General features: G+C 39.3%; 1 protein-coding gene across 1 annotated transcript in view; it reads right to left on the bottom strand.

Annotated features, from left to right (window-relative positions):
- The window catches only part of OLFM3 (olfactomedin 3), a 49,489-nt gene extending 43,842 nt beyond the window's left edge, over positions 1–5,647 (bottom strand). The window contains exon 1 of the mRNA XM_064428067.1: positions 5,253–5,647. Within this exon, the coding sequence (XP_064284137.1) occupies positions 5,253–5,321 (69 nt within the window). The 5' untranslated portion in view covers positions 5,322–5,647. The remainder of the gene's footprint in view (positions 1–5,252) is intronic.
- Positions 5,648–13,456: the final 7,809 nt, after the last annotated feature.

The raw sequence follows: 13,456 nt of genomic DNA, 5'->3' as shown, positions 1-13,456 counted from the left end.
AAAGTTTCTTTAATTCCTCCTGAGGAAAAAGAATGTTTTAAATAAAGAGGACTGCATATTTTATGAGTAATTACATAAAATGTTTTTCTTGTGAAAAGACACAGCTGCAGAAGTAGCTGAGTAGGACTCTACAAAATGCTATATCTATATGCCTGGTATTCACTATAACTCAAATTCCAATTTTAGATTGTTTACTGAATTATAAAAAATATACCTGGTTGCTTCTTTAGCTTTTCTGATGTGCAAACCTTTGTAATGAAGCTGAAGGCAGCATAGCATAGGATGAAAGGAAAATATTCCACCATGAACCTTTCAGTATGTAAATTATCTAAGAAGTTCTGAAATTCTGAAAGTAAGGTAACTTTTTCACTGTTTTTGGATTCTCACTCATGAAAAGAATTCTGTACTCAAACCCAGGCACACAAAGTCCTTGCCTTCTCTAGGTTTGGTCCTAGACAAGAAATCTACTGCCTTGTGGAGTGAAGCAGTAGGATAGATTGCTGTTCTTATTGAAGATGGTCCTTGACAGGACTTGTCCCACACTCCTGCTGCAAAGATTTACAGAATGCTTTTGAATTTTCCCTGGCTTTCAGTCAAGATTCACTAAGAATGCCTAAGTGATGCCCTGAACCATTTCTGTCATACTGCAGTTATGAAAAAGGGGATTTCAGTGCCTCAGACTGGGGCCTCTCTGAAGACTCCCTGTTATTTCTTAATAGGTCCCTTATGAATTTCACATATTTGAACTTGCATTTTTATCACAACTGTGTTAAATCTACAGCCAACTAGAAACATCCTTTTTAGAGCTGATGTTGTTTTAATAGCTTCAAGACTGCAGTTCTGGTTCCTGAGGGTTGACTTCTCTGCTTCAGCTTTTCCCTCTTTGCAGACTTAGTGAATTGATTCTGTTTCACTGACTCATGACTTGGCCAAACATAGAAGAAAGGAGGAAGCCTGGTTACCTGAAGGCAGTATGCCTCTGCTGGAGAAATAATTGTTTCCTGTGAGGATATGTCTGCGTATATGTATACATTTACAACTATTTTTGAGATTTTGTATAACATATAATTGGTTTTGAGTGCATTCAAATGAGTAAAAGTCATAATAGCCATGAGCAACAGAGGAATTGGTTTTTAACCAGAGGAGAAAAAAAAAAGACCTCTTCCCATCAAGTTTTAAAAAGCCCTTAAAGACCACGTGGTATCTGATAGCAACAGTGAGTTAGCAGTCATGCAGATGTCACTAACGTGTGCTTTTGCATATTGTCTTCCAATATCTTAATATACGTTACTTAAAATGCTGTAGTGAATACCTGTCTGGAATGTCACCTGGAAGAGTGCCCAGGGCACATTGACAGTAATAGGATGTTCTTCAATGGCTATCTAGTCAGGTTCCTCAGAAATGGTTGAGAAGACACCAAGTGAGACTTAAGAACAGTCAGCAATTAATGATTTAGAACATTCTTAAACCTTGGATGTTAAATAAATAGGAATGATTTTCATAGTGACTAACTACTAATACTGTAGGAAAAAAAGTAAATTAATTTCCAAGTAGGTAACAAGATTTAATTTAGCAGTGTATTGTAGTCCCATGAGTCATATTTTCAGTAAAACAGTTTATTGTGGTAACCCTTTGCAGTATATAGTATTTTTGTAAATTCTTGCAAAATGGATAAATTAATTTGTATTGCTAATCAGCACTAAAGCCATGCACTTGTCCTACTGACAAGTTATTGAAATCTAGGAAAAATAAAGATTTTAGTGGCTATTTGTATAGTCTGATTATGTGTGAAAATCATAGGTTTTTAAAATCCAGAAACACGGCCATTCCAAAGATGCAAAGTTTAAGCATTCAAAAACAGATGACTGATTTCAAACCCGCTTTTCTTTTTTAATGTTAATATTCCCAACCATGCTAGCATTCCATGCAATGAATATAAATCACAGTTCATTGCTGTAACTGTCCTTAATAATACTGTACTTAGTTTCTGTCTGGGATTATACATGGCAGTCATTTAATGAAATGTTTTTTGCAAAATTCAAACAATGGAAAATAAATAGATGTAGGATATAAAGCCATTATAAATTGTAAAGGCCTAAAGGTCATTAACTGCACTGAAACAAGAAGATATTTATCAGATCTATTTAGATTTATAAAATTAAACTTACAAAATGCCATCTAGACTTCAAAAAATGCTGAGCTTGATTTCTATGTGGAGCAGCTTTATCACACTACAAAATTCTTACTTGGTTATACCACTGTGATTATCAAATGATGGCAAGCAAAGCAACCTTATAAAAAGTCCACTTTACATAGCATGAAGGTCATTACAGAAAACTCCAGGTGGAGAAAAGCAGCACAGAGATGCCATCTAGCAGTAACTCTTAGAAATTTTCTAGTATCCTATGGATACTTTCTTCTTTCAAGACACTGCACGTATGAGCAGGAGAAAGGAAGATTTTTCTATCCAAATCCTTTCACTGTAGCTGGCTTTCTGCTGAATGTCTAGCCACCCTGTTGGAAATAAATCTTTAATGAAATATATTATCTTGCATAATTAAAAAAATTCCTATGTAAATACAGATAAAAAAATAGAATAAAGTCAACAAATATAACATTTAATAAGTATCTTAAACTGAAATTCAGTAATTAACACTGTATTAAAATTTATCATTAGTGAGCTGTCTTCCAGAACTTCTAAAGGTGATCAATATTTTATATCAAGTATAAAAGAAAGAATTCAAGAGGATGGACAATAAATTACTACGGTTGAAATAAAATCTTAATGTTTCAGAGACTGGGAAATAAACAATACATAAATTTTTGTTACATATTTTACCATAAGATGGCGATACTTAAACACTTTACTATCAGCAAATAACTGAGCAAGTTGAGCACAACATCTCTGTCATAATATGAGTGCCTGAAGACAGCAGTCTTGACTCAGTGATAGCCTGGTACTAAATTACAGATTTTTTTTCTCCCCAAGGCATTATTTTAAAATAGTTGATCAATAAAATCTGAAAATTATGTAGGACATGACTAGAAATGTATTGTGTATACCAGAAATATCTGTCGTGATTCATCTCCATAACCTAAGTAGATTGTGAGTGTCAAGGGCAGGTAGAAAGTTGTCTTTCTAGGCATGAGCATACTGCACAATTTTCTGGAAAAGAAAGAATTTACCATTCCCTTGTTTCCTCTAACTAGGTTCATATCATAGATTTGCTTCCCAAACTGCAGGGCAGAAAATTATTATTTTACTTCAATTTAGCATAAAGTAAGATAAATAATTGAGCACCAGTTTAATTTCTGAAGTGTGTTCAGTCAGAACTTGTACTTTTCTGATAGAAAAAAATATTGTTAAAATTTTTACATACATACTTTTCCAGAGAAATATGAAATACATTGTTCATAGTAAACAAAAATTACTGTTTGTCATGTGACACTTTTTTATGTTTAATGTGGTGTAGGATCCACTTGATCTCACTTTTTTAATTTATGAAAATCCAATGAGCTCTGATAAAAAACAGATTTCCAATTTTAATGTAATCTTAAGGACTTTTGAGCTATTTTATTCCTGACCCTTGACAAAGTCAAAGGAGTCTGGGAAAAACATCTGAATATCTGAAAATGTCACACAGAGTGATGAATAAAAGGCCATTTTCATGCCCTTTGCACAGCATGGCACAGCAAAAAGGGCTAGAAGCACAGTTTCCAAAGTTCATTTGTGTCATTCCATTCCAGTGCCTCATCCTGTTTTTCAGCGCTGGTGACAGACAGAAAATGGAACATTTTTTCCCAGTGTTATTTTGGGGTCTGAACTAAAAAGAATTACTCTGCCAGATCTGTTTGCTTCATTAGTGGTTTTACTCTTCTGTGGACATAGAAGGATATAAATTTGCTTTTCCTGCTTTTATGCAGTCTCTTTATTAGATCTTGCTAAGTGTAACAGAAGATAGAAAAATAAAGAAAATGAGTGTATAGAAACCTGTATTTACAATGAGACCATGTGCTGTTGTTCACACAGATGTGGAACTCCTGTTGTGCATTGCCTGATGAGTCTCCTTACAGGCACAGCAACACTTGACTTCCTAGCTCTTATTAATAGAGCTGATATAACTAATTCCTTAAATAATATTATTAATCCTCTATCACCTCCTGCCTTTTTAAGTTGTCACTATATCTTACTGATTGAAAAGCAGTCAGAATCCTGCAGCTGTAAATCAGATTTCCACTGAATGGCTTTTTAGATTCTGTTTTTGTTTTCAAAGAGGAGCATCCCTTCCATATTGTTGGCCATTCAGTACATATTTGTAAATGTACAGGTTGATATCTTTATTTCAAATGGAAAACCTGCCAGAAGAGCTGAGCATTGCCTCACACCTTTGTCTGGTACCTCACTGGTACCATTAATATGACATTCACTGCCATGCAATGTAAATTGTGGCAACATGGCATGGAGTGCTGCTGGTAATGGACTGCAATATTATAGCAATGCTTTCTCTTGTCACATTTTTATAATGCTCACAATTACAAAACTGTATGCCACAAAAAAACCCCGACAAATGAGACAAGTTCTACATCTATAAAACACAGCACTACAGACATCTGCAGACCTGGGGGCTTTCAGTCATTACTGCTTGTAAGTGGTAGAGTGCAATTCCGCTTTTCTAAACGACTTCATCAGAAATCTCAAATCTACTGTTTACTTTCAGCATTATTTCAATTTCAACTGTGATCTCTTGGTGACTCGGACACGTTTGTAAATAACAGAACTGCAGCAGCCCGAAGCGTGGCTGTAGTACTAAATTCAGTGTCGTCTTCACGTGACGCCTCCAGTTTCACTCTAAACAAATGCATTTCCAGTCGGAGGCTGCCGATCCCTGCTTCCAGCGCCGCGCTGCTTCCCCAGCACTGCTGCAGTCCCCCAGCGCTGTCAGTGCCTCCTTGCCTGGGGCGGGATGGATCGCCGCTGGCTTGCGCTGGACAGCGACCGGCCGTGGACAGCGACCGCGCTCGGCAGGGCAGAGCGCGCTCCTGCCAGCGGGGCTGTGCCCTGCCCTGCTCTGCTCTGCCCTGCCTGCCGGGCCCAGCCGCTCCCGACACCGGCGCTCTGTCCCTCCCGGCCGCTCGGACAGCCAAGGACACCGCCCGCTCTCCCCGGAGCCATCCGGCGCGCCGCCCGCCGCCGCAGACGCCGTGCGCGGGCCGGCTCCGCGCCGCGAACTTGCCGCCCGGCCGGCTCCTACCTTGGAGGGGTCGAGGCCGGCCAGCAAGGACAGCAGCAGGAGGTTGAGGATGCTGGCGGGCGCCCGCATCCTGATCCCGGGGCTGCCTCTCCGCGCCGCTCCTCTCGGTCATTCACTCCGCTCCCGCCGCAGCGACCGCGCCGGCAGCCGCGCTCTCTGCCCGCCCGCCGGAGCCCGAGTGGAGGCGGCAGCGGCAGCCGCCCCGGGGACGCTCATTCCGTGGGCAGCCTCGGCGCGGGGAGGGCGGGCGAGGACGGCGCTGCCCGGGCTGGCGGAGCGGCACCGCGGCCCCGTCGCACCCCGCCCCGCCCCTCCCCCCGGCCAGCCCACCGCGAAACTTTGGGCCCGGGAGGCGGCGGAGCCGGCGCGGCTGGACGGGCGCGGGCGGCGGATGTGACATCAGCGCCGGCGGGAGGGCGGGGGGCGCGCGGGCGGTGCGGGGGCTCCGGGCCGCGGCTGAGGGGAGGCGTGGCCGGGCCGCTGGGGGGCGCGGTGCCCCCGTGAGGGCGGCCCCGCCGAGCCCGGTCCCGGCCCCGGGTTATCGCTCCCGGCCCCGGGTTACCGCTCCCGGCCCAGGGTTATCGCCCCCGGCCCCGGGTTACCGCTCTCGGCCCCGGGTTACCGCTCTCGGCCCCGGGTTACCGCCCTCGGCCCCGGGTTAACGCTCCCGGCCCCGGGTTATCCCCCCGGCAGTGGCCGGAGGAGGCCCGCTCCTCTGTGGAGCGCAGCTGTAGGCGGGCAGGAGCCGCTGTCCCGAAACAAGCGCCTGGCACCATGGCAGGGGTGGGTTGGTGTGGGGAGCTGCGGGAAGAGGCTTTTCGTCAGGGGATTCCCTTTTGCATCTCCGTCTAGAAAGTCAAGTTAGGGCTGGGCTGAGCTCTGGTGAGGGTAAAGGCACCTGTGCTTTCCAGCTGGCCCATGGGCAGCAAAGGACCGTCGTGTCTCCTTGGTTTGGCCTGCGAGCTGAGGTGGGAAAGCCTGAGCAGGTGCAGCAGGTGGAGGTCATTTGCTGGGAGGAACCCTTGAAAGCCTTCCCAAGGGCAACCAGGAATTTCCTTTTCCCTACATCAGCCAGCCTCTTTGCAGTCAAGCCAGTGCTGTTTGGCCAGGCAGGGCTCTGGCTTGGCTGCTGTCCGCCTGTGCAGGTCAGTTTCGCAGGGCAGTTTCACAGGACAGTTTCACAAGTCACTTTCACAGGGCACACAACGATGGGATTTGGCTTCCTCAGACATGTGCGCTCAGCACAGCTGAACACGGCCCAAGTGTAAATATCCTGTTAACATGGGTGAAGCATCTTAATGGCTCAATTATTTTCACTTAGAAGACTCAAACTCAAGACCTATGGTCAGGGTAATCTTATTTATGGCACAGTTAAGATTATTATAAATGTGTTTTTTAGCTTTGTGTGGTAAAAATCTTTTTTAGCTTTACAGTTGGAAATTTTTTGGTCTTAACTAGATTCTCTGGGGGTTCACTCTGTGCTTTTTAAGCATGCTGTAGGGAAAGGCCAACACTCTTGTGTCTTTTTTTTTTTTTTGGTGCTATATAATCTTAACTAAGGGAAAACTGGGGTAAAAAATATCCTTAAAAAAGGAAACCTGAGTGTTAAAATACCAAACTCCAGACAAAACAAAACCCCAGGTTTGGGAGGGTGTTAGGGCAAGTGTGAACAGAACATGATTTTCTAACTGTCTCCAAGTCTACAAGATTGGTGTCATTTGCCTTGAGGAGCTAAGACCACTGCTAAAGGACAAATGGAGCTTTGTGCTTACAGGCTATCTGAAAAGATTGCACCTCTTTGGCATAATGTTTCCAGATCAAAAATGCTGACTTTTCCTGTAATTTCCAGTATTTTATTACATTTTTGAATTGCTTCTAGATTTTGTTTTGTGACCGAATTAAAATGTGTGTTTTATGCTAAGATGTCTTAGACACCCCCTTTTCATCAGCAGTATCTTTTACAGATACACAGTTTTTCATTTCCTTGGAAGGTAGATCTACAAATTATGTTTCCTTATGGCATGGAAATTATGAATGAGCTTTCATTGACATTCCAGGGTCAACAATGGAAAGAGACTCCTCTCTGATACAGCTGCCTTTGAATTACCTTCTACAAGGAAAATATAAAAGAGACAGAAAGGAGATTAGTTATTTTTTTCCCCTCCTGTAGAAAGTCTGTAAAAAAGCCCTATTTTCTCTTAAATGGCACTAAAAAATAGAAAAGGGGACAGCCATGTATATTCATATGAATTCAATATAAAGTAATGGTACCAATGCACTGAAAACCTCAGGTTGTCCAAAGGACAAAGGGAATGGTGCTTTCAGCAGAAACAATTTTGTATGAAAAAAGAATGAAGAATGGATTCAAAGCCAAGGCAAGATTGAAGGTATTTAAATCTTTTCTAGAGCACCAGAGTGCCTAGCTCTCTAATTTTCCCTAGCTTTACTTTCCCCATGCTTTTCTTCCCTTCTATTTTTCTCAGTTTATCATAGACAAAAGTTGGCAAAGAATATGAACTATTAAATTAATCATTGAATGGAAACTTTTTAAGGAGCTTCAGTGATGCAGTATATTTTTCCACTTTGCTGCTTGGAATATCTGTCTTTGAAATCAGGAAAATATTGAAGAGTTAAGTTAAAAAATAAAACCAGTGGCTCCCATAAAAATATAAGCCTTCAGTACTCCTGAACTTCATAGATACTTTTATGTGTTACAAAGTAATAATTTGTTTGATATATGAAAAGGCGCCAAAATATGTTTCAAAAGGATAGCATAAAATGACCCAATTCTTTTCTGCTTTATTTTAATAATCTATTCAGAAGAAAATGAAAATATGTAATAGACTTGTTCTTCCACCTTCTAGCAATCTGACAAGTAATTTTTTTTGACAGAAAAGACTGGTGAGAATCATTAGCAATTAGTACCTGAAATAGTTCTGTTTGTTAAAGTTTATCTGAAAAATTAAACAAAATTCAAGTTCTCTTGAGAAGTTTTTATTTCTGCCATATGCCCTGAAGTGGCAAGGGGATACCTGATTGTGAAGATCTCTCTCTGGCAAAGCTTTTAATCATCCTTAAAAACCTATGAGATTCTATGTGAATGACATTTCTTCTTGAGGTCTTTGTTTGGAGACTGACTGCTGCAGTCAGCGTGAAATACGTGATTGTGAGAGAGAAGAAAAGAGACACCAAAAGCTTTCTGCAGGCATTAAAGGACACAGCATTAGCAGAGTGGAGGCACGCTGTGAGTGCAGCCTGTGTGGATAGGGAGGGATGCTCTCAGAGTGTGCCTGAAGTTACAGCTTTCCTTCACAGCAGATTGCAAGATGTGTTGCTGGCAGTTGGAGCAAGACAGACTTGTTCACTTGGGTGCACGGAAAGCAAAGTTGATGAATTGGCTCTAGGTACCAAATTACACATAAATAAGTTTGAAGTTCTGCAATCTGAGTTTGGTAGCTGGAAAGTAGTGATGGGAGTTATGGAAAAGGATACCTCACATGCAAAGGCAATCTTTGTAGCAGGTAACAGCTGAAAACTTTTGAATTGCAGTGGTAAGAAACATTTTTTCCAAACAGGAAACTTCTTCATTAAATTGGTTTTGTACTTAATAATTTCATGGGCGTTGAATTTTCTACTAGGTTAGGAAGGTGGTCTGAATTTTGAATTTTAGGCATTCTCCTGATTGTGAGAATGAAAAGTTTAAGGAATTGGAAAGAAGGGTTGAATATTGACCCTTGTTGATGTTAGCTGCTCTGAAATGTCCTTGAAGAGGATAAATTTGTTCTTCACTACAGGAAAGATTTTGATATCTCAGGGAAGCTAAAGAGAGAAAAAAAGGTACAAACAAAAGTAAGCTATCAATGGTACAGAAGCTAAGCTTTTTGACACAGTGTATTTGTTTGCATTGGAAAGAACAAGACAGAAATAGAACAGATGAAGTTTTTAAAAATCAGATGATTATAAAAATTAGTAAAAAACTAGTTTAGCTAGTGAAGTGTATACAGATGCTAAGTAAAATATAAAAATATTGCACATGTGGACAAAATTCACGGTGGAACTACTTTAAATTATTAAGTTTGCTAATATTTGGATAATTTTTAGCATCAGATTGAAGTACAATTTATAATTATCAGTCATATTAGCAGAGTAATTTTTGGAATCTGTCAATACTACAACCTTTCTTTCTAATCCACATCTATATGAGTTAAAATACCAAAATGAGGCTTTAGAAACATGTTTTGTCTAACTGTCCTAGTGATGACTATTTTTCTAAACAGAAATTTTTTTCAAGTCCTACTATTACCTGAAAAATGTAGTTTGATTTTTGTATGTTATCAGAATTAAAAGGTGACTAAGTAATTATTGAAAATAAATTTAGGAGTTGATGATTTTTTTCTACTCCTTGCTTTTTAGACATGAATCTCTGCAGCCACAGAGGACAGATACAATGGTTCCATTTGTTGCAGTTCCACTGACAGCTCTGGCTGTGATACTCGGTCAATTAAAGGTAGGATCACTTCTTTAGAGAAAAAAGTTTATAAAGATTTTACTCAGTTTTCTGTAAGCTATCAACCCTTTTGTAAATTGTAGAGGGAATAACTGTATTAAATAATCCATAAAAAAATAATTGTAATGAAGCTGAACTTTGGAGCAAAGTGTCATGTTTCTCCCTCAAACTGTGCTTTCCATTCCAGTATTTTTATCTTTTATAAAACTACCCCTAATTTATAACTAGTATGTCTAAAAACTGAATAACACCTACAATATTTAATATTCAGGAAGCATAAAAACTATAAATACATCACATTTTAAGGCATTAAGGAAACTTTTTCACTATTAAACTAAGCAGTGAAACAGGTTGCCCATCAAGGCCATACCATCTGCATCTGTGGAGGTTTCCTAGACCAGACTGAATAAAACTTTGAGTAACTTTGAAGTCTGACTTCACAACTGACCCTGCTTTGAGCAGCAGTTTGAGCTGGGAGCCTCCTGAGGTCTCCTCCAGCCTGAATTCTCCTGTAACAATGTGAATGGTGGTGATGTGCACAGCTGGCTTGTCTCTTCTGCTGTGAGCAGGACTTGGAGCCAGCCACCTATCTTATTCCTCAGCATATCTGAGAAAGTGCTGTGTTTCCCATCACTATGGATTTTTTGACCAATATTATGTATATTATATAGTTTTATATGTGTATATATATTTATATATTGCTATGTAGATCAGTTTGATTTGAGTTTTAATTACAGGAACGATACTGTACAAGTTGAAAATGTGTGTGTTTTTGGAACACCTCTGCTTTTTTTCAGAAGCTAGCTGTAGTCTTTGTATGAATGGTGTCAAACTCTCTCATAATTAACTGTTTTAAAAAGTTGCTTCTCTGTACTGGCCCCTGACCATTGTTTTACAGGAAGTTCAGCTTACACATTAATACAATTTTTTTTGTCCCAAGTGAGAGAACAGCTTTTTAAATCAGAGTAGTACTGAGAGTGGACAATGAGGTACGTAATTTGTGAAATTCCTTTCTCACATCTGCATTGAGGATTCATTTAAATCTAATAATATTTTTGGATATAACCTAGCTTCAGCTGTTAAGCAGTGGACTCAACCCCAAAGTTTAAATGAATTTGCTGAGATAGTCTCCTTTTTAGTTTTAAACCCATGGGTGAAAAAACCCATGAGACACTACTAACTCTTTTACAGAACATGAACAGTTATTATTTGACTTGGGAATGAGGAGTTTGATAATGTACTTCTTGGAAAGCAGCACAGCTTTTCTTTCAGAGAGAGTAGTACAAATCCCTTGTTGTCATATTCAGCAGATGGCAGCATGCATGTTAACTGGCTGGGTATCTGCTCAAATCTTTTAGCTGCCATGCCATATTGATGAGCAAAGTAATTAATTTGTGAGTGTCTTTAAGGTCAATCACAGTGGAAGCTTTCAGTGTGTTCATATAAAGTATCATATTTACCCTGAGGGTGCACTGTCACAGCAGGTAGAAATTAATTGTGGAATTAGATCATTTTCTTCCTAGAATACAACCATGTTGAAAAGAAGGAAATGTATAAAACCAGTAGAGTACAAGTCAGAAGCCCAGTGTTTCAAATGTTAAAACACAAATATGACATTTCCACAAATGCATATCTGAGTGGCAGCAGGATCGGGGCCTGGGATTAGGCCATGAATGGTCATGCAAAAAGGAAGAGAAAAAGAAAGGGGATGATCAAGCAAATGTTTGGTCAGCAAATAATATTGTGGTTATTTAATGGCAGTACTCATGTCATTTGTATTTGGCTGGTTCTGTTTTATAACAGCAGATCATAGGTGTGGAGTAAATGACATTTTATCAAACTCTGAAAATAAATAATGAAGGCATATGATAACTATGTAAAACAAAAATGCCATATTAGGTAGAAAAACCCCCTTGGTTTTTACAATCTACATGGTGTTTTTTGTTGTGATCTTGTCAGATTTGCAGAAACAGGAATAACGGGATATTTAAGACAAAAATCTAAAATGCTGTCTGAATTTTTCAGCTATGCTGAATTTTGCCCAAGGCTCTCAAGGTGAACTCTTGTGTGTGAAAAATGCTGTAGACTTTGGCTATTGCAGAATATTGTAAATATTCCTTTTTAGCTGTTCAAGAAACATTTCTTCTGTTTGTGTGTTTGCATAAAGTGAGTTTTAAGGCCTGCTGGTGGTATTTGTTTAGATATGATGAGAAATAGGTATCTCATTATCTTCCATTTACTTGAAAAAGGTTAGTGAAATATTGGAATTATCTCACATAAAAGAATGCCTATATTGTGACCCAAAAAAATCAATCACACAGACTACTATTAATTTATGAGTGCTAATTGCTGATTTGTACCAAGTTCTGCATATCTCACAAGAAACATTACAACTAAAATTTGTTCAGAAAAACTGTGAAAATTTCCCAATGAGTAGATATTTCTTATCTAGTTACAGATAATTGCCAATAAAGGAACATGCTGTTTTTGCTCACTGATTTAATGAAAAAATCATTCATTACAATTGAAATTCTCTCTGAAGCAGTGTGAGCTCCTGATCCTGAAGAGGTTTATATGCATAGTTATAATCACAGATAATGTGAGTAGGAACATCAGTCAGTGAAGTTAATAAGAATGTTGCCTGTCTGTATTTCCATCAATATGAAGTGGTTGCATTTATTACAATTCAGATAAAATGTGTGTAGGTATTTATAAAAATAGGATATTCATTTAACTATGTTTGTTGAGGTTATTTTTTTCTCCCCAACTCTTAGAACTAAGTTCTAAACTAACCATTATTGTTTGGAGAGTTTTGTGTTAATTTTGGATGCAGAATTCTGAAGTTTTTTTGATGCCTTATTCAAATTTTATATGGAGATATAGGGATGTGCATAACCTTCAGAGAGCTTTCCAGTTGAACTGTAAAGAAACCACATTGTGTTTCCATCCTGTGTTTCATATTACAGAGGCTCCCCTTCTACACCCATCCTTGGAAAAGTTAGTTCCTGCATATAGGACATAATGGGTTCATTCCCCAACTGATTGATTTTTGCAGTTAGAGTCAGGTGGATCTTCTGTAAAAGTCAAGAACAAACTATTAAAATATATTTGACAGGATTTAGGGGACACAATACATAAATCAGTGTTCCTGTCTTTGTTCAAGTATATTAATTTCTCAACTGATTAAAGAGGACTGGAGAGAAAGAAATGTTTTATTCTCATAACATCTGTTTTTCTTTGGTTTGCATTTAAAGGCAAATATTTGCTTTCTCATGTTTGAACTTGTTACAAAATAAATCCCCATATATAATCACTGCTCAGAATATTAATGTAACATTGAAAGAATGAGATGAAGAAAGAAAAATAATTACCTCTAGTGTAGGAAGTCTTTAAAGGTTTTTTGCGGACAGGCTATGAACATTAGTTTTGATTAATTCATTCAGCCAAGAAAGCCAACAGTTTGGACCACTGTAAGCTTTCAGTTTGGTTCTTTTATAGCTGTCACTCTGCTGTGCTGAGATGCCTGCAATCAAGTTAGAAGTTATTGGCACTGTCTAGGCCTCTGCTGAATAGTTTACATATACATCCATTGCAGTGGAAATTCTATTTGCCTTGTAGAAATGGTCAAAACTGTCCAAATTACTGTAGTCAGTTTTTGTGTGTAGACTTTTTCTGAGTGGGCAGATCTGCAATATGA

This window comes from Passer domesticus, chromosome 7, assembly GCF_036417665.1.
Source record: "Passer domesticus isolate bPasDom1 chromosome 7, bPasDom1.hap1, whole genome shotgun sequence".
Taxonomy (NCBI): Eukaryota; Metazoa; Chordata; class Aves; order Passeriformes; family Passeridae; genus Passer; species Passer domesticus.
This window is presented reverse-complemented; position numbering and strand designations above follow the sequence as displayed.